The 26,581-nt window shown below is 34.4% G+C and overlaps 1 protein-coding gene across 2 annotated transcripts in view; it reads left to right on the plus strand.

Annotated features, from left to right (window-relative positions):
- Window positions 1-20,301, plus strand: part of LOC101890139 (dual oxidase maturation factor 1) — a 144,739-nt gene extending 124,438 nt beyond the window's left edge. For both annotated transcript variants that reach the window (XM_059129998.1, XM_059129999.1), the window contains exons 6-8: window positions 14,678-15,109; window positions 18,020-18,596; window positions 18,655-20,301. In XM_059129998.1, coding sequence (XP_058985981.1) covers window positions 14,678-15,109; window positions 18,020-18,596; window positions 18,655-18,697 — 1,052 coding nt within the window. In that variant the 3' untranslated portion in view covers window positions 18,698-20,301. The remainder of the gene's footprint in view (window positions 1-14,677; window positions 15,110-18,019; window positions 18,597-18,654) is intronic.
- The last annotated feature ends 6,280 nt before the right edge of the window (window positions 20,302-26,581 follow it).

A 26,581-nucleotide genomic window follows, 5' to 3' on the forward strand; every position in this document is an offset into this window, starting at 1 on the left:
ACGAAAATGCCCACTAAGCAGCCAAATTTTTTATTTTTAACATTGATGCTGATATCTAAGATTTCGCATATATAGCAAAATGCATACAATCTTATATATCAAAAAAAGGATGTTAGTTATATCGCAAATAACTATAGAACTGCTGGGCAGATTTTGACAAAACCATATTTTCCGTAGAAAATTTTATCAAAAACAGTATTTTCCATAGAAAATGTTATCGATAACAATATTTTCTTTAAAAAATATTTTCGAAAATTTTATTTTCTATAGAAAATCTTCTCGATACCTATATTTTCAAAAGAACATCTTGTCATCAACAATACTTTCTATCAAAAATCGTATCTTATCAATCTATAGAACATGTTGTCAATAACAATATTTTCCATAGAATATGTTGTCGATAACAAGATTTTGAATATATAATATTGTCGATAACAAGATTTTGAATATATAATATTGTCGATAACAGAATTTTCCATAAAAAATGTTGTTGGTACCAGTATTTTCCATAGAAGATATTGTCGATAACAGCTTTATTTCATAGAAAATGTTGTCAACGACGTTTTCTTATTTTTTAAGAAAACGTCGAAAGCTATTGATCTGTTCTAGAAACTGCAAGAATCTAATAGTTTTGATTTTTTGATCGATATCATAAAGGAAAAAGTGTTTTGGTTCATTTGAACCCCTAAATATTTTGCGATCATCTCCAAATGTAAGAGGCGCCTCTGTACCTCCAAATTTAGACTCATCTATATGATTTGCTTGTCTACGATATTTGGCTATATTCGTCAACGAAATCGGCATAAACAAGCCAGAAGTTCGCCTTTTGTGTATGTTGGATTTCGCCAGTATGTTATTTTCAGAGTTTCGGTAGAATGGAATGGTAGTGGTTCATTCTACCCGTTGTCGTATACCCTAACTTCATATGAGATTTCGTGTTTTTTTGTTTCTATTTGTGACCTTTATGTCTGCTACACAATTAGGAACACTTTTAGTAGTTGGTCCATTTCAATAATAGGCCTAGCCCTATTGAGCCTAACCCTACCCATATGAACATTTTCGTGAAGATCGGACGATAACTGTAATCTTCTTATAATAACCCCAACCTGTGTTATAAGGTGTAAAAATGTTACAAAATGTCCACTTCAATATTATATGTCAAATTGAAAAAATCGATAAAAAATATGAAGACATTAAAAAAAAGTCACAAAATACTACAAGTCTATATTAGCATTATTATTGACATCTTTTTATGCGATTCTATTTAGATTTTATTATTTTTTTTTTGCCAAGAGGGCATTCAAAATCAGGAACAAAAAATAAACAATATCACAAAATACTTTATTCTTTTATGCCAAGAGGCCATTCTGAATTGGCAAAATTTGTCAAAATAGGTCCAACCATCCTTGAGATATAGCTAACATCCCCTTCCTTTGTATATACACATTGAATATATTTCGCTATATTTCCAATATATTTACTATCGGCATCTACGTAATGGCCAAAATCGACATTTTCGTCTACTTGTGTTTTTGCCGGGACTAAAAATATTCACGGTTTAATGGAAAATTTGACTATTATTTAACACAAATATTATGGTCTATATCACTCACTTAATATTACCCGATGACCATCCATCTGCCCAGTTCTAAGCTCTAGCCCCACGCTAAATTCCGCGTCGATGGTTCTATAATTTGACCTTTTTATACTTTCATATGTGGGAATTTCGAAGTGTTACATACATTTTAGCCCAATCAATCTTATAATATCCCCAACACATAGTGTTGCAGGGTTTAAAAACGTATTTATATATAGCATTATTTTTTGGCATTATAATTTTTTTTGGCATATTTTAGAATTATCTTTATGCTTTTTAGCTTCAAAAATATTTTAGATCTGGTCTCACTGCCAGAAGCAGCAGGCTTCTATTTGTATCGTAACCCCAGCTCCATGCAAAATTTCGTGAGGATCGGGCCATAAATGCGGCATGTTCGGTGAGATAGGAAGGTCCATATATAGTTGCCTATGTGAGAAACTAATATTTCGTGGTGTTACATAATTGTTTGCCCAATCAAACTTATAATGCCCCCATAGCATAGTGTTGTAGGGTATAAAAATCGGAAATACTTTCGTACTTTTAGAATGGAAATACAGGCTTCTTATTTTTGGTGACTTAAATGGATTTTTATGTAAAATTCATCTATTTTTAACATCTTCCTTTTAACCGTAACATAACATAACCATGTTTTCGAATTGCTAACGTTTAGGTAAAATTTAGACTTTTTGTATATATAACATTTGGAGGGCGTTTTAAACATATTTTGAAAATAAATAACCCCTTTGGTGACTACCTTGAGATTTAAAATTTCAGATCAAAATAATCCGCATGATGTTATTTGTAATATTGCCTGGGACACCATGTACCTAAAATGCAAGAACTCAAAGGAAACTTAATCTGAATTTGGGAAAATGTGGGAGATGGGGAATTACCCCTCTATATGTGTAACTTTGGTATCCAATAAATATTTTTTATTTATTATATTTAGTCCTTCTTAAAGTCATGTCATGCATTCTACAGCAATGTTATTTCGTACGAGAGTTACAAATGGTGTCGTCAAATTTGGTGGAAATCGATTCAGAATTGGATATACCTCTCATATATTAGTTCCCTCCCATTCCAAATCATAACTGCTCTAAAGCCATAATACACATTCAAAATAGATTCATGTCGGTACGATCTGTTTCTTGTTGGTATACATTTTTCCAATTTCTTTATTTTTGTAATTATATGGGAAATTATATTGATAGCATTAAATATTAAATAGCCAACCTAGAAATGCAGCACCCTATACATCTTAACAAATTATAGAAATCATTGGATTGGAATTGATTTATATGTTCCTCGTGGTTAGAGCGCCATTAACAATTTTGCCCAAAATCCTACAATCCCTTTATCCTCCTTGAATAATAACAAAACTCTAGTATTAATTTCTGAAGTTTTTATATTGCCTGCTTCATAATATTATTGGCATAAAAGCTATAAAAGCAACTAGTACAAATTAATGACTCGTCCTTCTCCCTCTTCTTCTAAACACACATCACCGACGATTTGTATTATGCCAATGTATTATGTAACGGCATACAACCACCTACATATACAGAGAACATTTGTAACAATTGTTAACTGATTCCATATGTAATTATGTTCAAACTTCGAAATGTATTCGTCGCCGCCTTATAGGCAATAATCTGGGCAATTACATTGAAGAGTTACCCAGTGAAGACTTTTGTTGCGAAGTTTAAGAAAATTTTTTAGAAGGGTTTTGTGAAAACTTTTTTGAATAAAATTAATAAAAACCAGTAAAAAAGTCCAAAAGTCGGGCGGGGCCGACTTAATGATACCCTACACCACTTTGCTTATTTAGTAGAGCTCCACATAACAATTGAAAGTTGTTATGGGAGAATTCAATCATACACGCAATGATTATAATTACAATTTAAAGTTCAAAAGAAAAAATATGCCGAAGCATTTGTATCTTCAAAATTAGGACTTGTATTTCCCATTTGATATATAGGGGAGCTATATCCAAATCTAAACCGATCTTGATAACATTTGACAATGATATTTCTGAGCTGTATTTCCTATATTTCCCGGAATATCGTTGTTACGGAGGGCATATTACGGCTGTGGGTAACAAATATAACAAATCGGATGAACAATATATATGGGAGCTAGAGCTATATCTGAACCGATCTTCACCAAATTTGACTAGACTCAATTCGGTGGTAAGAGCCAAATTCTATTTGGGCAAATATTAGACGTTTGGTGCACAATAAAATGTAAATCGGAAGAAGTTATATATGGGAGATATATCCAAATACGAACCTATTTCGATAAAATTTAACAAATGTATTTCTGAGCTGTATTTAATGTATTTCCCCAAATATTGTTGTTACAGAGTGCATATTACGGCTGCGGAGGACTAAAACAACAAATCGGATGAATAATATATATGGGAGCTATTGCTATATCTTAACCGATTTCGATAAAATTTGGCATATTTATTTTCAGGCCTAACACGTTTGGTGCACAATAAAAGGCAAATCGGATGAAGATATATAGAGGAGCTATATCTACATTTTTAACGATTATGAACAATATATATGGGAGCTAGAGCTATATCTGAACCGATCTTCACCAAATCTGACATACTAGCTTCTAGACTCAATTCGGTCGTAATTGTCAATGCCCATTTGGGCAAATATTAGGCGTTTGGTGCACAATAAAATGTAAATCGGAAGAAGTTATATATGGGAGATATATCCAAATCCGAACCGATTTCGATAACATTTAGCAAAGGTATTTCTGAGCTGTATTTAATGTATTTGCCCAAATATTGTTGTTACAGAGTGCATTACGGCCTAAAACAACAAATCGGATGAATACTATATATGGGAGCTATTGCTATATCTGAACCGATTTCGATCAAATTTGACATATTTATTTTCAGGCCTAATTTGGTTATATGTGCAAAATTCCATACTGTTCGGGTTGATATTACACGTTTGATGCACACTAAAAGGCAAATCGGATGAAGATATATAGGGGAGCTATATCTAATTTTTTTCCGATTATCTCCAATTTCAATAGGGTTCGTCCTTGATCCAGTTTGAAGTCGTGCCATTAATTTTTTAAGAGATTTGACAATTTTTCTTCTCCATTTAGACCAAAATTCGGTCAATAATTATGGTATAAATGGAAAATATCATAATTGAGAATAATCTTAAGGAACTCTGTATATCCTAGACAAATTTTTGTGTCCAATACAACTTAAGATACATTTTTGCATTTAACCAATTTTTTTTTGTATTTAAAAGTTATTAGCTTGGATTTAAGAAACAATTTCAAATCTCTCTCACTCTCTCTCTCTTTCTCACTGCGTACACAACTCCTTCTATATCTTTTATTTAATAATAAACATTGTGTTTCATGTTTCCTGGGTATTGTCAAAATGGTTCTGAAATCACAACTTCAAATAATTTCCGAAACAATGATAAAAGCTGATTTCGAATAAACAACTTAAGGTATGTTAATGTGGGTGTGTATGCGCTCTCTCACACATTATCGCATTTCCGGAGTCATAAGTCTCTCCTAAAGTAAGAGCACTTAAGTGTTACCAAAATACAAATTGTTGCATTAAATTAAATTCCGAAATTTTATAACTTCTAATTGTTGATGGTATTTATCTAATGCCGTTTCATACAATACAATTCTTGGCAATAACCGTAAAGCTATTGCAAAGCCCCCACATAAGCTGGAGAAAATATGTTACTTTGAAACTTATTGGAGATATTCGGAAAATATTTGAGAGTGTGTGTCTGGCGTGTTGTATTAAAGGATATTCGGAATGTCGAGTAAATGAAACTCTAGCTGGGAGAAATTAACATTAAGAAAATATTATAAAATTAATTCCAATTTTCAAAGTTCATGGGACCATCTTTAAGAGGCAACAAATTGCACTAGGCAACACAAAAATAATTACGGATGAAATCCAGCAGATTGTGAAAGTGGGATTAAAAAAGAAGACACGTATATCGGCGTTTTGAAAGTTTACATCATAAAGCAATCTGAATAAAGGGGGGGCAAGCTTCGCCCCTCTTCCACACTTTTGGAACATTTCGGATTAAGATTCCTCGGAGTTCGTGCATTTGAGGTACATAATGTCATCGGCGAATGTTGCAGATAAAAATATGAGGATTACTTTGGTAAAAGCGTTTACATCTCAAGTGAGTCAACACGTTGATCTTTTTGGTCCTTTTTTAAATATGGCTAAAAACTCTCTTTAAACGGAATCATAGCAAATGAAGATATTCTACAAAATCTTTTGTCATCAAATTCATTTCCCATGTTCTCAAAAAGTCCTAATTTTTGCAGTTTTTTACCCTACACCACATAATGGTAAGGGTATTATGTCTTTATGCATCTGTTTGTAACATGGAGAAGGAAGCGTGATAGATCCATGGTTACATTTCAGGATCTCTACAGAATCACTTTCTGAGTCGATTTATGCATGTCAGTCCGTCCGACCGTCCGTCCATGCTTTTTTGTGAACAAAATTCCGGTCGCATTTATTATCCGATTATGATGAAATTTTGCAAACAATACTTGCTTGACTCAAGGACGAATCCTATTGAAGTTGGTGATAATCGGATATGATTTAGATATAGCTCCCATATATCTTCAACTGATTTCAGGATAATTCTGCACCAAATGACTAATATAAGTCCACATGTATTTTGACACATCCCACCGAATTCAGTCTAGAAGCAAGTACATGCAATTTGGAGAAAATCGGTTCAGATATAGCCATAGCTCCCATATGAATGTTTCATCCGATTTGGGGTTTTAAGTACCTCACATGCGTAGTATGCATTGCACAACAATGATATTTGTTACCGGACATCAGACACTGCTTGAAAGTACTTCTGTCAAATTTTATCGAGATCGGTTCAGATTAGGATACAGCTCCCATATATATCCTCAACCGATTTCGGGTTAATTGTGCACCAAATAGCCAATATCAGTCCCAATGACCTGCATTTTCGCAATTACGACTGAATTCATCCTATAAACCAGTACATGAAATTTGGAGTAAATCTGTTCAGATATAGCTATAGCTCCCATATATATGTTCTATCCGATTTGAGGTTTAAAGTCCTCCACAAGCGCAATATGCATTTCACAACAATGATCTTTGGTACCGGATATCAGATATAGCTCTGAAATAAGTGTAGCAAATTTTATCAGGGTCGGTTCAGATATAGCTCCCTTATATATCCTCAACCGATTTCGGGTTAATTGTGCGCCAAATGGCTAATATAAGTACAAATGACCTGAGTTTTGGCATATCCGACAGAATTCAGTTTAGAAGCAAATACATTAAATTTGGTGAAAGTCCGTTCAAATATAGCTATAGCACCCATATATATGCTTCATCCGATTTGCTATTTAAGTCCCTCAAATTTGTAACATGCATTCGACAACAATGATATTCGGTATCAGATATCTTGTAAAGCTCGGAAGTACATTTGTCAAATTTTTTCGAAAATGGCTAAGATTTGGATATAGCTACCATTTATCCTTATTCCGATTTCAGGTTTATTGTGCCAATAATGGCTAATATCCTCCCAAATAAAGAGAATTTCGGGGAGTGTGTTTCCATTTTATGAAACTAGGCACCGATATATATTTTTTATACCCTCCACCATACTATGGAGGGTATATAAACTTTGTCATTCCGTTTGTAACTCCTCGAAATACTCATGTCAGACCCAACAAAGTGTATATATTCTTGATCAGCGTAAAATTCTAAGTCGATTTAGCGATGTCCGTCTGTCCCATATAACGGTGCCTCCTGATATTCGGTATTTTAATGATTTTCGCGACATTATTCACCGGAATTGTCTCAAAGTACGTATTTAGAGTTCGTAATGGATACTACAGCCGAAGACTGAAATTTGTCTGTTCAGGTCCACGTCTTCGTATAGCCTTCATATAACGGTGCCTTCCTATATTCGGTATTTTGATGATTTTAGCGACATTATTAAACGGAATTATTATACCCTACAACACTATGTGTTGGGGGTATTATAAGTTTGATTGGGCCAAAAATTATGTAACACCACGAAATATTTATTTCCCACATAGGAAAGTATATATGGATCTTCCTATCTCGCCGAGCTGAGTCGATCTAGCTATGTATGTCCGTCCGTCCGTCCGTCCGTCCGTCCGTCCGTCCGTCCGTCCGTCCGTCCGTCTGTCCGTCTGTCCATGTTAATTTGTAATCACTCTACAGGTCGCAATTATGGTCCGATCTTCACGAAATTTAAAATTGAGGTGGGGCTAGGGTCAGAATAGAACCCTATTTCTTTTGGTGATGATCGCATAATATTTAGGGGTTGAAATGGACCAAAAACTGAAAAAATTCCTGATTTTCCACTTGCTCTACAGGTCGCAATTATAGACCAATCGACGCGGAATTTCGCATGTAGCTAAAGTTTAGGGCGGGGAAGAAGCCTACCAATTTAGGTGGTCATCGGATAATATTTAGCGGGTAAAATAGACCATATCTTTTCTGTTGAAAAAAAATCAACATTTTTCATTAAACCGCGAATATTTTAAATCCCGGCGAAATCACAAAGCCATGACAAGGTTACTTCTGATCTTTACATTGATGTTAAAATCCAACAAAACGGATATATAGCAAAATATGTGCGATATATATGTTTATCCAAGAAGATATGCTTGAAAAATCTCTTATATGTCGAGAACGGCTGAACTGATTTCGACAGTTCTCATTAATTCAGAATGGCCTCTTGGCAGGAAAGAAAAAACGTATAAAAAAATCGCATAAAAATATCTCTCTAAAGATGAAAATGTGGATTTTTTAAAATTTTCTCATATTTTTTTCAATTTTGTCATATTTTTGGCATATTTTCATTTTGAATTAAACATTTGGTAATATTTCTACAGCTAACATAACTAAGTAGTTAGGATATCAGGATATCATATACAGATCGCATTTATGGCCCGATGCTTACGAAATTTTGCATGGAGATAAGATGAGGGTCAGAATAGATGCCTATTCTATTTGGAGATGATCGCCATATATTTAGGGGTTGAAATGGACCAAAAAACTGCAAAATTGTCAGCTGGTCGTAATTATCGCCCGATCCTCACGCACATTTGAATGGGGGTTACCGGACATTGCAAAAGCCAAGCAGTTTTGGATGACCATCCAAAAATATTCAATGTGTGAAGGAATTTGCCAACTTTTGTAGACAAAATACGAAAATGTCCATTCCAGTGACTTTTTGGAGAATACACTTCTGACTATTTCGTTAACGCTGATTTCGTTGAAGAATATAGTCAAATGTCTGTATCTCATATAGATCCGTTTCAGTCGAAAACCAATAATAAATGTTAATCATTTGCCACTTCTGAGAGATTATAGGTCTTTGGAAAATATTGGTTCCAGGTCTAGGGAGACCATTTAAGTACAACATCTACCAATAAATTGGAAATGAGCAAATTAGTTTAAGTTGCTATTATTCGAAAGTTAGAGAACGAAACCTGATGGTTTTCTTTTATTATTTGTCACAATATCTTGTGGAATTCTTTCGAGTATCTCGCCAATATAAACTGTATCGTTTATTTTAGTGTTGTAGGGTATTCAACGGTCGGCCCCGCTCGACTGTAGCCTTTGCTTACTTGTTTAAAATTTGATATTTGAAGTTTGTAATAAATATTACAGCCTATGACAAAAAATTGTTTGTGCAGGTCCACGTCTTCGTATAGCCCCCCTATAACGGTACCACCCAATATTCGGTATTTTGGTGATTTAGCTTCATTATTCACCCGAATTGTTTCAAATTACGTATTTAGAGTTCGTAATGGGAACTATATACAAATACCAGTACCTCCCTATATTCGGTATTATGACCTGTTTAGGTACAATATCCAATGTTCGACCCGGCCGAACTCACTGCTCTAATTCCAAATGTTGATAGGTGGTATGATCTACTTAAAATAAATTATTTTCTTACTGGAGCTCTACTAAATATGCATAGTGGTGTAGAGTATCATCTTTTTTGTCGAGTTCGAATTTTCATAAAGTTAAGAAAATCACAAAAATCACTTCCAAAAATGCTTAAGATTAATTTCAAATTACGAAATTTTCTCTGGTAAAGCCCTTGTCACCCATTGATGGAATGGTGTTTATGCGCTCACGCTGGGAAATTCCACATACGTACGTTTTGACCACATGCATCAACAAAAAATATATCCACATTAGCAATTGCATCATATATTGACCAAATAAATCATGTCATAGACTTGCGAGAGAGCAATTTCCTTAATGTCAATAATATGTGGAACCCGGATGAAGGTAATGCCGGTTGGCTGTAACAACAAACCGCAACGAGCATTGAACAAATTCACAGTTTTTGAATGTTGTTAGACCAGTTGGTTGGTTGGCCAGTCAATGCTAAGAGCAATTGTTACAACACAAACAATGAAACACATTATTACAGGAATAAGGTAAATGAATGCACGTAGAGGTGATATGGACTGCAGTAATAATGCATAGCAACTTGGCTATGGCGGAGGTGACAAATTAGATGGAATTTACGTTTATTTTAATATACATAAATTATCAGATTTAAAATATTAAGAATTGGGTAAATACATTGGGAATATCCAAATGCAAATTTTGAGGAATTGCCAAGAAATATGTGTCCCAACTAAGGTAAATAAAAACATTTGCGATTTTTTTCTATGGACGATGCAGAGACAGCTGGTTGGGTCCATGGGGATTTGAAGGCCTGACAAACAGACTTTGCCCGATTGTTGAATAGTCGTTGTTTCCACTTGATGCACGGATGACGTTATATTAATAATTATTGCCCAATGAGCAGAGATAGAGCTATTGTAAATCTGGACCTCTTTCAGATGATTGTGAAGATTTCTGGTCATGATCCTTATTTACAAGAAAGTAAGACGTGTTAGTGAAGGATACTTAGAGCTGAAGATATTTGCTTATTTATGTAAGGTAACCTGTTGTAGTTCGAGAAGCCAAATTTTTGGCAGGTTTGAAATTTTTTTCAGGACATGAGTACTCATTAGCGGACCTTACCAGCACATAACAATTAAGAATTCGATTTTTCTGCCTAAAATCAAAAATTTTTATCATTATCGATTTATTAAATAGTAAGCATATTAAAACTAACGAAGCCAAAAAAAAAAAAATTGGGTTCACATATTTTGAGGTGGTGAATGCTCTAAAAACAACAGTTTTTTGTTATTTAAAAAAAAAAAATTCTGCAAAAAATATACAGCCATTTATTGCACACTATTATAGATAATAATTTTCTGTTGGTTAGTTAGAATTATTTCAAAAGTCAGGGGGTTTCTTTGTATAAGTGATGTACCAAAAGGGGGCCAATATTGAAAAATTTTGAAAATATCAATTCAACATAATAAGAAATTAAAAGGCAAAAAATTTGACGAAATTTAACGGAAACCAGAAAGGAAAGGTCAAAAGTCAGGCGGGTCCAACTATATAATACCCTACACCACCATGCGTTTTTTATAGAGCTCCCCTAACGAAAAAAGTTTATATTGGGTATATATGTGAAGTAGATCACACCAATTATGAACCTTATTTGAATGCGTATCATGGGTTGAGAGTATTCACAATTTAGGAACTACAGGGTGAGATAAAAAAACTGGAACCAATTTCAGACTGCTGTCATTACTAAACCAGTTGTCCGACAGCTGTTAAAATTATTCCAGTGACATCTCATTATATTGTTTACAAGCGTACAAAAGCATTTGGGTGAGAATTTTCCAGAAAAAAAGTTATTCGTGATGGAATTCAAGCGTGATAGTGTTATTTCTTTATATTTGGCTGGAAAACCACAAGGGACTATCGTTAGAGCTCTCGAGCATTTAAATGTGAATAAATCTTTTGTGTCCCGTACCATCGCTCGTTACCGTGATACTGGTAGCGTAGTCCGACGTCATGGAAGTGGACGAAAGAAAACAACAACATCAGCAGAAATGGTTCGAAAAGTAAAGAAGCGACTTGATCGAAGCCCGTGTCGCAGGGGGCGAAAAATGGCTCGTGAGCTGAACATATCTCAATATCCCATTCGGCAAATATTGAAAAATGAGCTCGGGATAAAGACAGTCCGAAAAGTCCAAGAACTTACACCGTAACATGAAGAAAATAGACTAAAGAGTTGCTTCGCTTGGCCGAAAGTGGTGAACTGTCGAATTTGGTTTTCCCCGATGAGAAAACATTCGTTGTCCAGCAGTTTGTAAACAAACAAAATGATCGTATTTACTTGCCGAAGAGGTTAGCTGAAAATGTGCACCTTCGGTTGGTCACCAGAACTCAAGCGCAGGCCATGATAATGGTTTTGGCAGCCATAACAGCCGATGGTCGTTCTTCCTATCATATCTTTATAGTAGTCACAATTTGGGAAATATATTCAACTCTGAACCGATGTTCAACAAATTTGACTTAAGCTTTTGTACCCTTAGACTAAATAACATTGCCGTATAGTGCATGATATGACTTCGATAAGAATTATATTAAAAAAATTTTATTGCAGCAATAGGACTGAGTTTCACCAAATTGAAAAATTCGGTTGAATATGAAAAAATTATCCAAATTGCTAAATTTTATCGAGATCAGTTCAGATTTTTATATAACTTTGACATCTTTGTCCGATTTTACGACTATTGTGAACAATATATGTAATAAATACAATATGTAATAAATATATATGTAATAAATATATTGTTCACAATAGTCGTAAAATCGGACAAAGATGTATATCGAAGTTATATAAAAATCTGAACTGATCGCGGTAAAATTTGGCAGAGGTATTTTCGAGCTGCATCCGATGCCAGGTGTCAAATACCACTGTTGTGGAGTACATATTAAACATGTGAGAGGCTTTAAACCCCAAATCGGATAAAACATATATATGGGAGCCATAGCTATATCAGAACCGATTTACACCAAATTTGAAATTACACTAGTCTGTAGGATGATTTCAGTCGTAATTGCCAAATTCAGTCCATTTAGGCTGATATTAGCCATTTGGTGCACGATAAACCTGATATTGGAAAAGCAATATACAAATCTTAACCGATCTCGATAAAATTTGACAGATATATTTTCGAACAGTATCTGATGTCCAGTATCAAATATTATTCTTCTGGAGTGCATATTACACATGTGAGGGACTTAAAACCGCAAATTGGATGAAATTTATATGGGAGCTATAGCTATATCTGAACCGATTTTCTCAAAATTTGATTTACTTGCTTTTAGATTGAATTCGCTGGGATGTACCAAAATACAGGTCATTTGGACTTATATTAGCCATTTGGTGCAAAATTAATCCGAAACCGCTTAAAGATATATATTGAAGCTATATTCAAATCTTAACCGATCTTAACTAAATTTGATACACTTATTTCAGAGCTCTATCTAATAATTGGTACCAAAGATCATTGTTGTGGAATACATATTACGCTTGTGGGGGACTTTAAATCCCAAATCCGATAAAACATATATATGGGAGCTATAGTTATATCTGAACCGATTTACACTAACTTGGGAATACTGGTTAATAGAATGAATTCAGTCGAGATTTCCAAAATTCAGTCAATTTGGGCTGATATTTGCCTTTTGGTGCCGCGATATCGGATAAAGATATTTATGGGAGCTGTATCCAAATCTGAACCGATACCGATAAAATTTGATAGAGATATTTTCGAGCAGTATCTTATGTCCGGTATCAAATATCATTCTTGTGGAGTGCATATCACGCCAAAATCACCCCAAATTGGATGAAATTTATATGGGACCTATAGCTATACCTGAACCGATTTTCTCCAAATTCGATTTACTTGCTTCTAGAACCGCTTTAGGTTTAAAATAAAAAAATATTCCCCATATATTTGTCTACAATATTATCGAAGAGACTATATACCTAAAATGCGCGGATTCCGAGGAATCTTAATGCGAAAATTTTCGAAATATGGGAAATGCAAGCTTTCAAAATATCTCTGAAATTACATCTGAAGTAGTTGGAAAAGGTCTACCACTTATCAGCACCATTACGTTATCGGCATCTGTCTTTATTCGAATTTGGTCGAAAGTATCTAATTGATCACCAGAGGTTAGAGAACTCCTCTTGCTGTGTCCTCCGTCGAGAGTTTGTCAATGGAACTGTCTCACAAGGTTGAATTGTAAATTCTGCCTTTTAGCATTCTTTCAATCCATTCAATCAGGATTGGGGAAATACCTAAGGCATATAGGTATGGTTATGGATAGACTCCAGTTTCACAATGTTAAAATCTGTCTCTAAATCGAAAAAAAAAGCTGCCAATGTAAAATTGAGGTTGACCATCAACTTAACTCATCAACATCATTATATATTTTGAATTTTAAACTTTAAAGTCCACTGCAAAAATTTCCAATTAAATTTCCATTCAATTCACACCTGTCTGAACATTGATTTTTTAATATTTTCTCCAGACCTCTTCAATTATTGCTCTGCAAATAAATAAAGCATTTTTCATTTAATTAATGGTTATCAATTTTTATTTTTAAGTCAGAATAAACAGAGAAAACCAAAAAAAGAAAAAAAAAACGAACAGCCAGACTTATAGACAGTTTAAATGTAAACAAATACCTCGAATGTAAACAAAGCCACAAAGCAGAGAAATATCATTGCAAAGGCTTTTGAGCAGGGCAGACAATTCTCGGTGACTGTGTCTGAAGATTATTCTTTCGGTAGGGTAAAGTGAAAAATTTATGGTCCCGAACATCATATGAGCAAATAACCAAATCAAACCGAAAGCGAATAGCAACAACGATGACAATAACCAAATATTAACAACTGCAGCATGGTCAAGGACCCGCAGCACATTCTTCCCTTTGCCATTTCCCACTTGCCACAGTTTCGCAATAACCAAACATTGCCATTGAAATGAAAAATTAATGTTTGTTTTTATGCTTACTTCTTTGTGTGTGTGCGTACATGTGTATGTTTGTTTGTTTCAATTTCCGTTTGTTCTTCTACTTCTATTTTACAGCCATACCCGTCGGCAATTGGACACCACCGGACATCGATTATAATGAACGTTTCACCTGGGAGGGTGCCACCGACATGAGTACCAATTATCGTGAGGCACTGAAGCGTGGCCTACCCTATCCCATCTTAACCGTTGCCGAGTATTTCAGTCTCGGTCGTGAAGGTTTCTCATGGGGCGGCCAGTATCGTGCCGCCGGCTATTTTGCCAGCATTTTGCTGTGGGCCTCCCTAGCCTCGTGGCTGATGATGAATTTGTTACTTATCGCTGTGCCACGTTACGGTGCGTACATGAAGGCCCTAACCGGTGCACTTTTGATATGCACCAATATTGGCTATTATTGTCAATTGCCAAAAAGACCACTGACCATATACATGGAGGGCGGCCGTTTGGAATTTCATCTGGGCTGGTGTTATTGGTTGCTATTGGTAGCAGGTAAGTGCAAGAAAAACTAAAATTGGGCATTTGCGATATCTCGTAGGTTTTTGGTAAGCTTTCCACGTGGGGGGAGGAGGTAAGTCGTATTTGTGGTGGATGTGTGCGTGTAGCATAAATGCTTGGTAGGCAGAGGACTGAGGACGAGAGATAGGAGTACCGAATAAATCAAGGATTTCTTAAAACTTTTTCAAGGATTTTGCAAGACTTTAAATACTTTTGTTGCCGTTGATTCTGAAAAAAAATAATAAAATATTAAATCAATGACAACATCGGCAACGGCGTTAAATTGTTATACCCAAAAGCACTATATGTCGGGGGTATTATAAGTTTGATTGGTCCAAAAATTATGTAACTTCTCGAAATATTTTTCCACGATATAGAAAACTATATATGGATCTTCCTATCTCGCCGAGCTGAGTCCATCTAGCTATATATGTCTGTTCGTCCGTCAGTCTATGTAAATTTGAAATTGAAAATGGAGGTGGGAAGACTAGAAGCCAATTGAATTAGGAAATTATCGCAAAATATTTAGGAATTGAAATAGACCAAGACAGAAAAAATACTGATTTTGTTGTTGCTCTACAGGTTACAATTATAAACCAGTCGACGCGGAATTTGCATTTTAGGGCTATGCAGAAGCTAACCAATTTGTATGGCCATCCGACAATATTTAGCGGGTAAAAAATACAAATTTTATGTCAAAATATACGAAAATTTCCACTAAACCGCGAATATTTTTAATCCCGACCAACTTCCAAATATAGGGTGAGATAAAAATCTGCAACAAAGTCAAACGCCATAACTTTTACATTTTTTTCTAAATTTTATTGAATGAAAGAAAAAAAGGTCGGAATAGCATCAAATTGTAGAATAAGTTATGGTCTTCAAACGGACAATGAAACCGTCACCCGCTGCCCCAATGATGCTCTGAGGTATTTTGGCCACAGCAAAGCGCTTGCTTGAGGTGATCGACACTTTGGTACTTTTTAGTGCCAACCTTGCTTTCCAAAATATATATATATATATATATATATATATATATATATATATATATATATATATATATATATATATATATATATGTATATATATATATATATATATATATATATATATATATATATATATATATATATATATATATATATATATCTATATATATATATATATATATATATATATATATATATATATATATATATATATATATATATATATATATATATATATATATATATATATATATATACATATCCATGATATTCGGTACAAGATATCAGATAAAGCTCAAAAATATCCCTGTCCAATCGGCTGTTATGGCGGCCAACACCATCACCATGGCTGGTGCTTGAGTTCTGGTGGCAAGAAGACACGATCATTTTGAACTGCTGGAATGTTTTCTCATCGGAGACGGAGAAAACCAAATTCGACAGTTCACCACTATTGGCCAAACGAAGCAACTCGTTAGCTCTTTGGAGTCTATTTTCTTTCTGTTGCGGTGTAAGTTCTTGCAATTTTTGGAATTTCAATGACTTTACCCCGAGCTCATTTTTTAATATTTGCCGTATGGAATATTGCGATTTGTTCAGCTCACGAACCATTCTTCGGCCACTGCGACGCGGGTTTCGATCAAGTCGTGTCTTAACTTTTCGAACCATTTCTGCTGATATTGCTGTTTTCTTCCGTTCACTTCCTGACGTCGGGATACACTACTAGTATCACGGTAACGAGCGATGGTACAAGACACAATAGATTTATTCACATTTAAATGCTGGAGTGCTCTAACGATAGCCACTTGCGGTTTTCCAGAAAGAAATCACACTATCACGCTTGAATTCCATCACGAATAAATTTTTTATCTGCAAAATTCCGACCAAAATGCTTTTATGAGCTTGTAAACAATATAATGAGCTGTCACTGGAATATTTTTAACATCTGTCGGACGAGTGGCTTATAAATGACAGCAGTCTGAAGTTGATTGCAGTTTTTTCATCTGACCCTGTAGAATTACTTTCTAAGTCGATTTATGCATGTCAATCCGTCTGTCTAAGTATTTTTGTGAACAAAATGCAGGGTGTATTTATTATCCGATTGAAATGAAATTTTCTGAACAATATTTGCTTGACCCAAGGACGAGAATCGGTTCATATTTAGATATAGCTCCTATATCAACCGATTTCTGGTTAATTATGCATTAATATCAGGTCAAATAGCTTAAATTTTGGCACATCCGACTGAATTCTGTCTAGAAGTAAGTACATCAAGTTTGGTGAAAATCGGTTTATATATAGCTATAGCTCTCATATATATGTTTTACCCGATTTGGGGTTAAAATCCCTCACTTTCGTAATATGCATTCGACAAAAATGATATTTGGTACCAGATATCTTATAAAGCTCGGAAATACATTTGCCAATTTTTTTCGGGAACTCAAAGATTTGGATATATCTTCTATATGTATCCTTAATCCGATTTCAGGTTTATTGTGCAAATAATGGCTAATATCAGCCCAAATGGAGTGAATTTCGGGACATACGTTTCTATGTTGTGCAACTCGGCTCCGATATATATTTTTTCAATATAATCCTCCTCCAAGTGATATCATGCTTTCTGTAGAAAACTATAACTGCTCTAAAGCCAAATGTTGATAGATGGTATGATCTACTTGAAATAAATTCTTTAGTTACGGGAGCTCTACTAAATATGCATAGTTATGTAGGGTATCATATAGTCGGCCCCGCCTGACTTTTGACTTTTCCTTACTGGTTCTAATTTATTTATTTTTCTATAATTTAGTTTTGTCCCTATATATCCATCGTTTTTATTTATTTATTTAATAATCCATAACTTCAATTATTTATAGTCCTTTACGAATCATTTCAAAATCCCCAATTTTTCTCTTTCCAGGCATTCTATGTTTTGTGGCGGGTGTTCTCATCTCCATCATCGACTTGGTGTGGCCTCACACATTCTCCACCGTTCTCGAAGTGTACTATGGCACACCGTATGATCGTCATGTCATCCTAGAAGAATCAAGTGATGTGCGCTATCGCAAACGTACCAGTCGTAGTCTAGAAGATCCCCCCGGGTTGGGTTCACGCATCCTGAGAAGACTCTCCTCAAAGGCCCGTGATAATTCAATGCCACAGACACATCGTGGTAGTGCGAGTAGTGCTATGGCACATCATGGGCCCAATAGTAGTGGTGGCGGTGGACATCATCAGGTGACACATATACCACATGGTCACCATTCGTCGTCGGGTAGTGGAGGTGGTGGTGGTGGCGGTGTGGATAATAAAGCCTATCAGAGTGATGTGCCAAAGAGTCCATGGCGCTATCCGTTCCGTAGGGCGCAACAAATACAGTCCCATCCCATGCATATGCAGAGGACAATGTCACAGGACTCCAGCTCGTCGATAGCATCGGCGGCCGCCATGCAGCAGATATCACCGCTACACAAACATGCCTTGTCAAGAATGTTACCGTATGTATTGAGGACAAATGAGTGATATATTATATTTATATATTTTTTTATTTTTCAGAAATCCTCCCATAAATCGCATAAGGGACCTAGAGCACTGGTGACCAACTTGAAGGCTATAACTACAGTTTCATGAAGCTCAATTGGCAAGAGTCTTGTTTTCATTAATGCAAACAAAAATAATGTGTTACTCTTTCAATATTTTCACTCTCACTCTCTCTCTCCCTTCTTCTCTTCTCTTAAATTTCCCCATAGATTGATGATGTCTTCAACATGTATTGACAAATATTTCAAAGGACACAAATTACATTGTGATAAAAACAAAAACTAAAATTATATTTAAATTGACAAAAAAGAAAAAAAAAATGTGGACGCTTAAATAGACCGATTTGACGAACGAAAATTAGTTTGTAAGTTAAAATTGACATATAAATAATTTAAGGTTATGTTTTAAGTACAATTCACCTATGATGGCAGCCATGTTATTTTTTCTCTCTCTCTCTAAGATAGACAAAGGAATACCCAGTGTTTGACAATGATTTTTAAGTCTGTTGTAGTAGAAGAGAAATAAAATGAAAAGAAAAAAGAAAATTATTATAAAACTAATTTTAAGTGATGATATCATTGTGATAAACCCCAATTAATTTGTTAAAATAAGATTTGAAAAAAATTAAAATAGTAAAAAAATGTGAGTAACTGTAAGAAAAATTTAAGCAGGGTGGAAGAAAAGAGACTTTGATGGAAAAAATACTAATATTTAATTTTAATGAATTTAAAATTATATTTTAATTTTTTTTTTAATCTATGTTCCCATTTCCATTTTTTATCTTAAGATCACAAAAAGGCACATAATTTATGTTGACCTCCAAAAATTTTAATCAATTTTTTTTTTATTTAAAAATTCGAATCTCAAACTAAAAATTCTAACATTTTAGTTTTTCAAAAAAAAAAAAAAAAAAAAAAAAAACCTCATTTGAGTTTAAGAGAGGAAACAGCCTCTTTATAGACAGAATAGAGGCAGAACCTTTGTCAATCTTCGAAATTTACTTTTGTGATTTTTGTAGTAACAATAACCATTGTCATTGATTCTGAACTAGATTTTCGATATAGAAATTCAATTTTATTTCAAAATACAAAAATGAAATTTTCTCTCCTCCCTCCCTGCTTTAGTTTTACCACCCAGAACTCACTTCCAATAATGTTCTATTTTAAGGTTTTATAAACAATGTATTTCCCAGTTTTGTATTTTAACAATAATTAGCTATAATCATTTAATAATACTTGCATAGACACCATCACATTTATGAAAATTTTAATTTAAATTTTATATAGGAAAACTCAACAAAAAACGCAAATCCCAATTGGCTTCTATTCCCTAGCTCATAAAGAAATACAATTTAGTGAATTTTTATTTTATCCTTACAAAATTATTTATTTGTTTATTATTATAATTATTATTTTATATTTAGTTATTATTTTCTAATTTATTATAACAAAAAGTTTGACAGAAACGTGTAATAGTTCTTAGGCAGCGAGCGAGAAAAACGATATTATTGCATGATTATGTGTTCTAAGAGATATAGGCTAAAACAAAAGAAATTATTAAAAAAAAAAACAAATATCAATGATCGTGTATCTAATTTATAACATTTTTAAGAAATTATGAAAACAAAAAAAAGTTATTAATAAAAAATTAAAATGTTGAAAATATTGTTTTTTTACTGTGTGGCCATTAGTGAGAATTAGTCAAGTTTGCTATTTATACCCTACACCACAAGGTGGTCAGGGTATTATGTCTTTGTGCATTTGTTTGTAACAGGCAAAAGGAAACGAGATAGACCCATAGTTCCTTTTGATGATCTGCATAGAACCACTTTCTGAGTTGATTTATGCATGTCAGTCCGTCTGTCCGTCCGTCCGTCCGTCTGTCCATGTATTCTTGTGAACAAAATGCAGGTCGCATTTATTATCCGATTGAGATGAAACTTTGCAAACAACATTTGTTTGGTCCAAGGACGAACCCTGTTGAAATTGGAGATAATCGGTACAAATTTAGATATAGCTCCCATATATATCTTCTTCCGATTTGCCTTTTATTGTGCACCAAACGTGTAATATCAGCCCGAATAGTATGAAATTTTGCACATACAACCAAATTAGGCCTGAAAATAAGTATGCCAAATTTGATCGAAATCGGTTCAGATATAGCTATAGCTCCCATATATATTGTTCATTCGATGTGTTATTTTTGTCATCCGCAGCCGTAATATGCACTCTGCATCAACAATATTTGGGGAAATATATCAAAGGGTGTATATCATATTATTCGGCCAAAACGTGCCTCATCGAAATAATGGTTTTAGGCCCTAGGTTTCTTTGGACCGAATCCGTCTCAGGACATTTGAAGTCAATCTAGTTGTGTCCGTCCATCTGTCTAGCTAGCTGGTGGGCACGATAACTCTCTCAGGAAGTATCCGATTTGTTTATTATTAATTATTGTCAAACTTAGATCGAGTTCGAAGATGCGCAATATCGCTCCATTCCATCAAGTACCTCAACCACAAAGGGGAAACATTTAAATAATTCTAACTCTTATAGCGTGTGATGTGAGAGTCTGATTGTATTCAAATTATATACATATTAACCCAAGATCTGGTATGAAGATGTAATATATTGGTTAACTCCTTCCGGTACCTCCCCCACAAAGGCTCAACGTTTTTAATATCTATGAAGCTCATAAGACGGGAAATTTACATGTGATTCCATTCAGACTTGCCACAGCTCAATATTTTTATCAAAACAAGATCTGCTGTAAAGATGGGACGTATCGTTCCATTACTTCAGGTACCTTCCCCACAAAGGGTCAAAATTTTGAATATCCATGAATCTCCTATAACGCAAAATTAACGTCCGATTCCATTCAGACATCTCAATATTTCTATCAACACAAGATCTCTCATAAAGACGGTAGAGATCGGAGAGATCTTCAGGTACCTCCCCCACATAGGGTTCAAGATTTCGAAAAACAAAACGCACATAAAACGCGAAATAAGCATCCAGTTTGCTTCAAATTTCACACAAGCTTTTGTTTTTACTAACACAAGATCTGAAATGGGATATATCGGCGCACTCTTGCTGGTACTTCCCCGACAAATCGTTCAAAAAACAAAATTCTCATAAAACGCGATATAAGCATCCAACTCTTAAATCTCACACATCCAAACATTTTTGCTAACGCAAAATTTGTTATGAAGATAATAGACTTATGCCAACCCGTTCTGGTACCTCAACCACAGACTCACAATTTCCAATACTTATATATGTCATAAGTGCGAGACAAGTCGGCGATTCTATACAACTTGCACATCATAATATTTTCCTTAGCCAGAAATCTGATATAAATACGTAATTTATCGGAGTTTATGATTTCGTATAAAATTGGATATAAATGTTCGATTCTTTTCTGTATTAGTGGAATATTTCGGTACGCTTTATCTGGTAACTCACGCATATTTGCACATTTTCCAAAAAAAAAAAAAAAGATATAGTCCAAATATGGCATCTCATATATAGTATAAGAAGTAGTCTATATAATTAAAATCTGGCACGTTGAATATTTATATCAGACATAGGTCAGACACGATTTGGACAATATTGGCCAACTGCTTCGAAACCTCCCCCACAAAGGGTCAACAGTTAGAATAATTATAGCTCAGAGCTGGGCGTATACCTCTGTCGGCAAAACTGACTGATACTATTTAACTTGTTTATCTTAATTTAAACGTATTGATATTCTGAAATAACATATTCTACTCTCTTCATTATTTCAATTTAATTTGATAAAGATAGTGGTGAATAGTGTAAAACAAATTTGTATTTGTATTTTTACCCATCTCAGGCTCCTAAAAATTTTTGAAAAATGTAAAAGCGAGCGGAACTTTCATTCCTAATTTTGATTACCTTCCTATGTAAACTTCTCAAACGACAATACACAGATTTCAGATTTCTGTACTGCACTCATTATGTTCTCTGGTTTTTCCGCAACTTTTTAAAATTTGAATGTAATTGCACATGGTTTCTGGTAGTTATTTTGTGTGTTGCACAGTGTTATCCTATAATTTATTCTTATTTCTATGTCATATTATCGTATTGCAAATTTCAATGAATCTACTGCCCATCAGTGCGTATACGTTTTCAAAATATAATATTTTTCATACGTCCAAACTACCTTATTTACTGCTAAAAAATATAAGCCTTCAACTGTCATCCTTCTTCTTCTATATCTCCCTTAAAAAAGAAAATCTCAACAAAACTTGTCTATATTTTCCCTCAACAAATCATATCAATTTTCCTTAACAAATAAAGTTAGGTTTAAGTCTATTTGAGAATACTTTGTATTGTTTTCCGATTATATTGATGTCTATTATTTCTGTTTGTCTGTATTGGTGCTTCTGCAGATAACTCAAACAGCCGGAGATAAAAATCTAGTTGCAATTGTTGTTGTTATGGCTAGTATTGATGGTATTTTGTTGTTTCTTTGATGCTATCATTCGTTTTTATTTATTTTGTTCTTTGGGGTTTTCAATGGCTTACGTTTTTTTCTGTTCTTCTTTTTCTACTTCTGATGTTGTTGGATTTCTTATTGCTATTGTTGTTGCTGTTGAAAAACGTGCTATCAATTTGCATCGATCAATATCAAAATAAAAAGATTTCAATTTAATAGCATCAATGACAACTAGAACAATGACAGCATCCGTAAGAGTAATACACTAGCAACAGCAACAACGACATCAGGAAGTTTAACAATACAGGCAATAGTTGCTTTGAGTATGTGTGCCTGTGTGTGTGAGAGAGTGTGTGGTTTGTTGTATAAGTGGAGCAGGAATATAACAAGCCAAACGACAGGAACTAAACAAACGAAAATGGATGAGATTCTCGGTAAATATTTGCAACAAAGTAAATGTTATTGCAATAACAGCAACTACAACACCTACCAAGAGCATTGCTAGGAAGAAGAAGAATGCTGATGTCAGCAGCTTTGGCTGCTATATTCATAACAACAGCAACTACAAAACACTATTCACTTTAATGTACATCAAGTGTGGAATATGCTGTAACCCACTCTCTCTCTCACCGCCTCTCTCTACATGACTGCTACGCACTATTTACTCCCGCTCCATCATCATTGTTGTAGCTGTTTTTCGTGTGTTTGTTTGATGGTTATTGTGATTGTTCCTTGTATTAGAAATAGTTTTTGTATGTTTCGGTGCATGTCTCCGTGTCGACGAAGAATTTCTTTGTTATTGAGAGAGTTTTTTTTTTTTTGTGGGACGATGGTAGTGGTGGTAGTGAAAAGGGAAATGGATAATATTTGAGTGAGTGGTTATAAAAAATACTTTTAGCAAATATGTTAAAATAACAGACATGGGAAGATGGTTTTTTGTTTGTTTTTTCTTGGGCATTTATACCCTACAATCTTCGAAAGCCGATTAAGTTTGTAACCGAGAATTCACAGCGGAAAAATTTAGAATGTTAAAATGCCGGTAAGTCTATATTGTCAGTACATCTTATACGTATAGAAATGTACGATTATGAGTGAGTTTTTGACTGAGTCAACCTCAGGCGAAACTGCTGAAGCTAGAATCATGAAACTTTGCAATATTAGTGCGTAGGATGCAATAAGGCGGGGTTTTTGTAAATTCCTAATGTAAATAAAATTTAATGTAATAAAAATTTAAAGCTTTATATTTGACAAACTAGAATTCTGAAATATAGAATGAGAGTAAGTGAGTGAGTGCAGAATATGTGTACCAAAGTGTTTTTGGAAAAGCGAACTCTAAGGTTACGGTTGAAATGACACTAAACTATTTCAAATGTAAGTTTACTAAAATTGAGCTCGGGGTTTTTGTTGTTTTTTAAATGTTTTGTATTTATTATTTTCGATATTTCGTCCTCCGACGGAAGACATCATCAGGAACCATATTTAAACATACAGGGTGAGATGAAATAACTACAACCTATTTCAGACTGCTGTCATTTCTAAGCCCCTTGTCTGACAGCTGGTAAAATTATTTCGGTGACAGCTCATTATATTGCTTACAAGCACACAAAAGCATTTTGGTGAGAATTTTCCAGAAAAAATGGAATTCAAGCGTGATAGTGTGATTTCTTTATATTTGGCTGGAAACCACAAGTGGCTGTCGTTAAAGCATTACAGAATTTAAACGTAAATAAATCTATTGTGTCTCGTACCATCGCTCTTTACCGTGATACTGGTAGCGTAGCTCGACGTCAAGGAAGTGGACGGAAGAAAACAGCAACATCAGCAGAAATGGTTCGAAAAGTAAAGAAGCGAATTGCTCGCAGTGGCCTAAAAATGGCTGGTGAGCTGAACATATCGCAATATTCCATTCGGCAAATATTAGAAAATGAGCTCGGGGTAAAGCCAATGAAATTCCAAAAAATGCTAGAACTTACACCGCAACAGAAAGAAAATAGACTCAATAGAGCTAAAGAGTTGATTCGCGAAAGTGGTGAACTACTGAATTTGGTTTTCTTCGATGAGAAAACATTCGTTGTCCAGCTATTTGTAAACAAACAAAATTATCGTGCCGAAGAGGTTAGTTGAAAATGTGTACCTTCGGAAATATTCTGGAGGACTTGGACATTCCATTATCTGTCACCTGTTTTGTCACAGATGACAGCGACACAAAGACCTGAACATAAAGAAATATATATAAATAAAAAAGGTCGAATAACATAACTAAAAATCAAACAATGGAAATAAACTTTTAAAAAGGTACCATTTGTTACTTAGCGAACAGATAGAGCTAAAGACCTGGAATTTCGTATGAGAATCAAGGTCGTAAAGTAAATTTTTTATATATGAAGGTGGTTTTAGAAATGTGTACTAAGTGTGCGCACTATCATGGTACCATGTGCTATCATGTGAACGGATAGAGCTGATATCTTGGCATTTGGTATAAGACTTATGATGGGGAAATAGGCCTAATATAAGGAGGTTGTTTTTAAAATGTGTGCCAAGTGTAAGAACTGTGACACTAAATTTGGTACGATTTGGGTGATCGGATGGAGATGGAATTTCGAAATGTTTATATTGGGGTTACTGTTAGCATGTAGAGCTGAGATGTGAAGGTGGTTTTGTATAAATGTATTAAAGAATTACGAAAAGTACCAAATTGTACTGAATTTGGAATATGAGTTGAAAAAGGCAAGATAAAAAGTATCAGTCAGTTTTGCCCACAGATGTACACCCTCAGCCAATGTTCGATTATTTAAATAGATTTTGACTTCTGTTGCGATTATTCAAATTGTTAACCCTATATGGAGTAGGTTTCGAAGTAATAGGCCCATATTGTCCATTTCGTATCGGACCTATATTGATATAAAAATTGTGACGTGCCAGGTTTGGAATATATTGGTTACTTCCTTCACTTTATATGAGATATGTGATAATTTTAAGAAAATGTTAAAATATTAGTGAGTCATCAGATATAGTCGAACGAAGTATTTTATTTTCATACTTCACCTAATAGAGATAAAAACATTTGTATAGGCAAAATTACAAGAAAATCAAACATTTATATTAAACTAGCTGGCCCGGTCCGCGTTGCCGGCCAGTTGTTTTAGTTTTTAATGCAAATTTTGTATAGCATAATATTTCACAAATCTAGCTCATTAAGGTGAACAAATTTTAATATAAATATTCATCCGATTAAATAGAAATAAATACCTATGGAAGGAGGGCAAAATAATTTCTGAATAGTCAAAGTTAATTACGCTTTTACACCCATTACCATAACACCTCAAATTCCGCATTAGAGTGCCAAAAAAAGTCTATGTTCTTGTTCATAGTATTTCATTCAATGACGATTAATCAATGCCCGTGTTGTTGTCCGCCAATCGGTAAAAATCACTATAGATCGGCGGCCCTGGGGACTATATGGAACTGTACCGAAATATTTACG

The sequence above is a fragment of the Musca domestica genome, unplaced genomic scaffold (genome assembly GCF_030504385.1).
Source record: "Musca domestica strain aabys unplaced genomic scaffold, Musca_domestica.polishedcontigs.V.1.1 7, whole genome shotgun sequence".
Lineage (NCBI taxonomy): Eukaryota > Metazoa > Arthropoda > Insecta > Diptera > Muscidae > Musca > Musca domestica.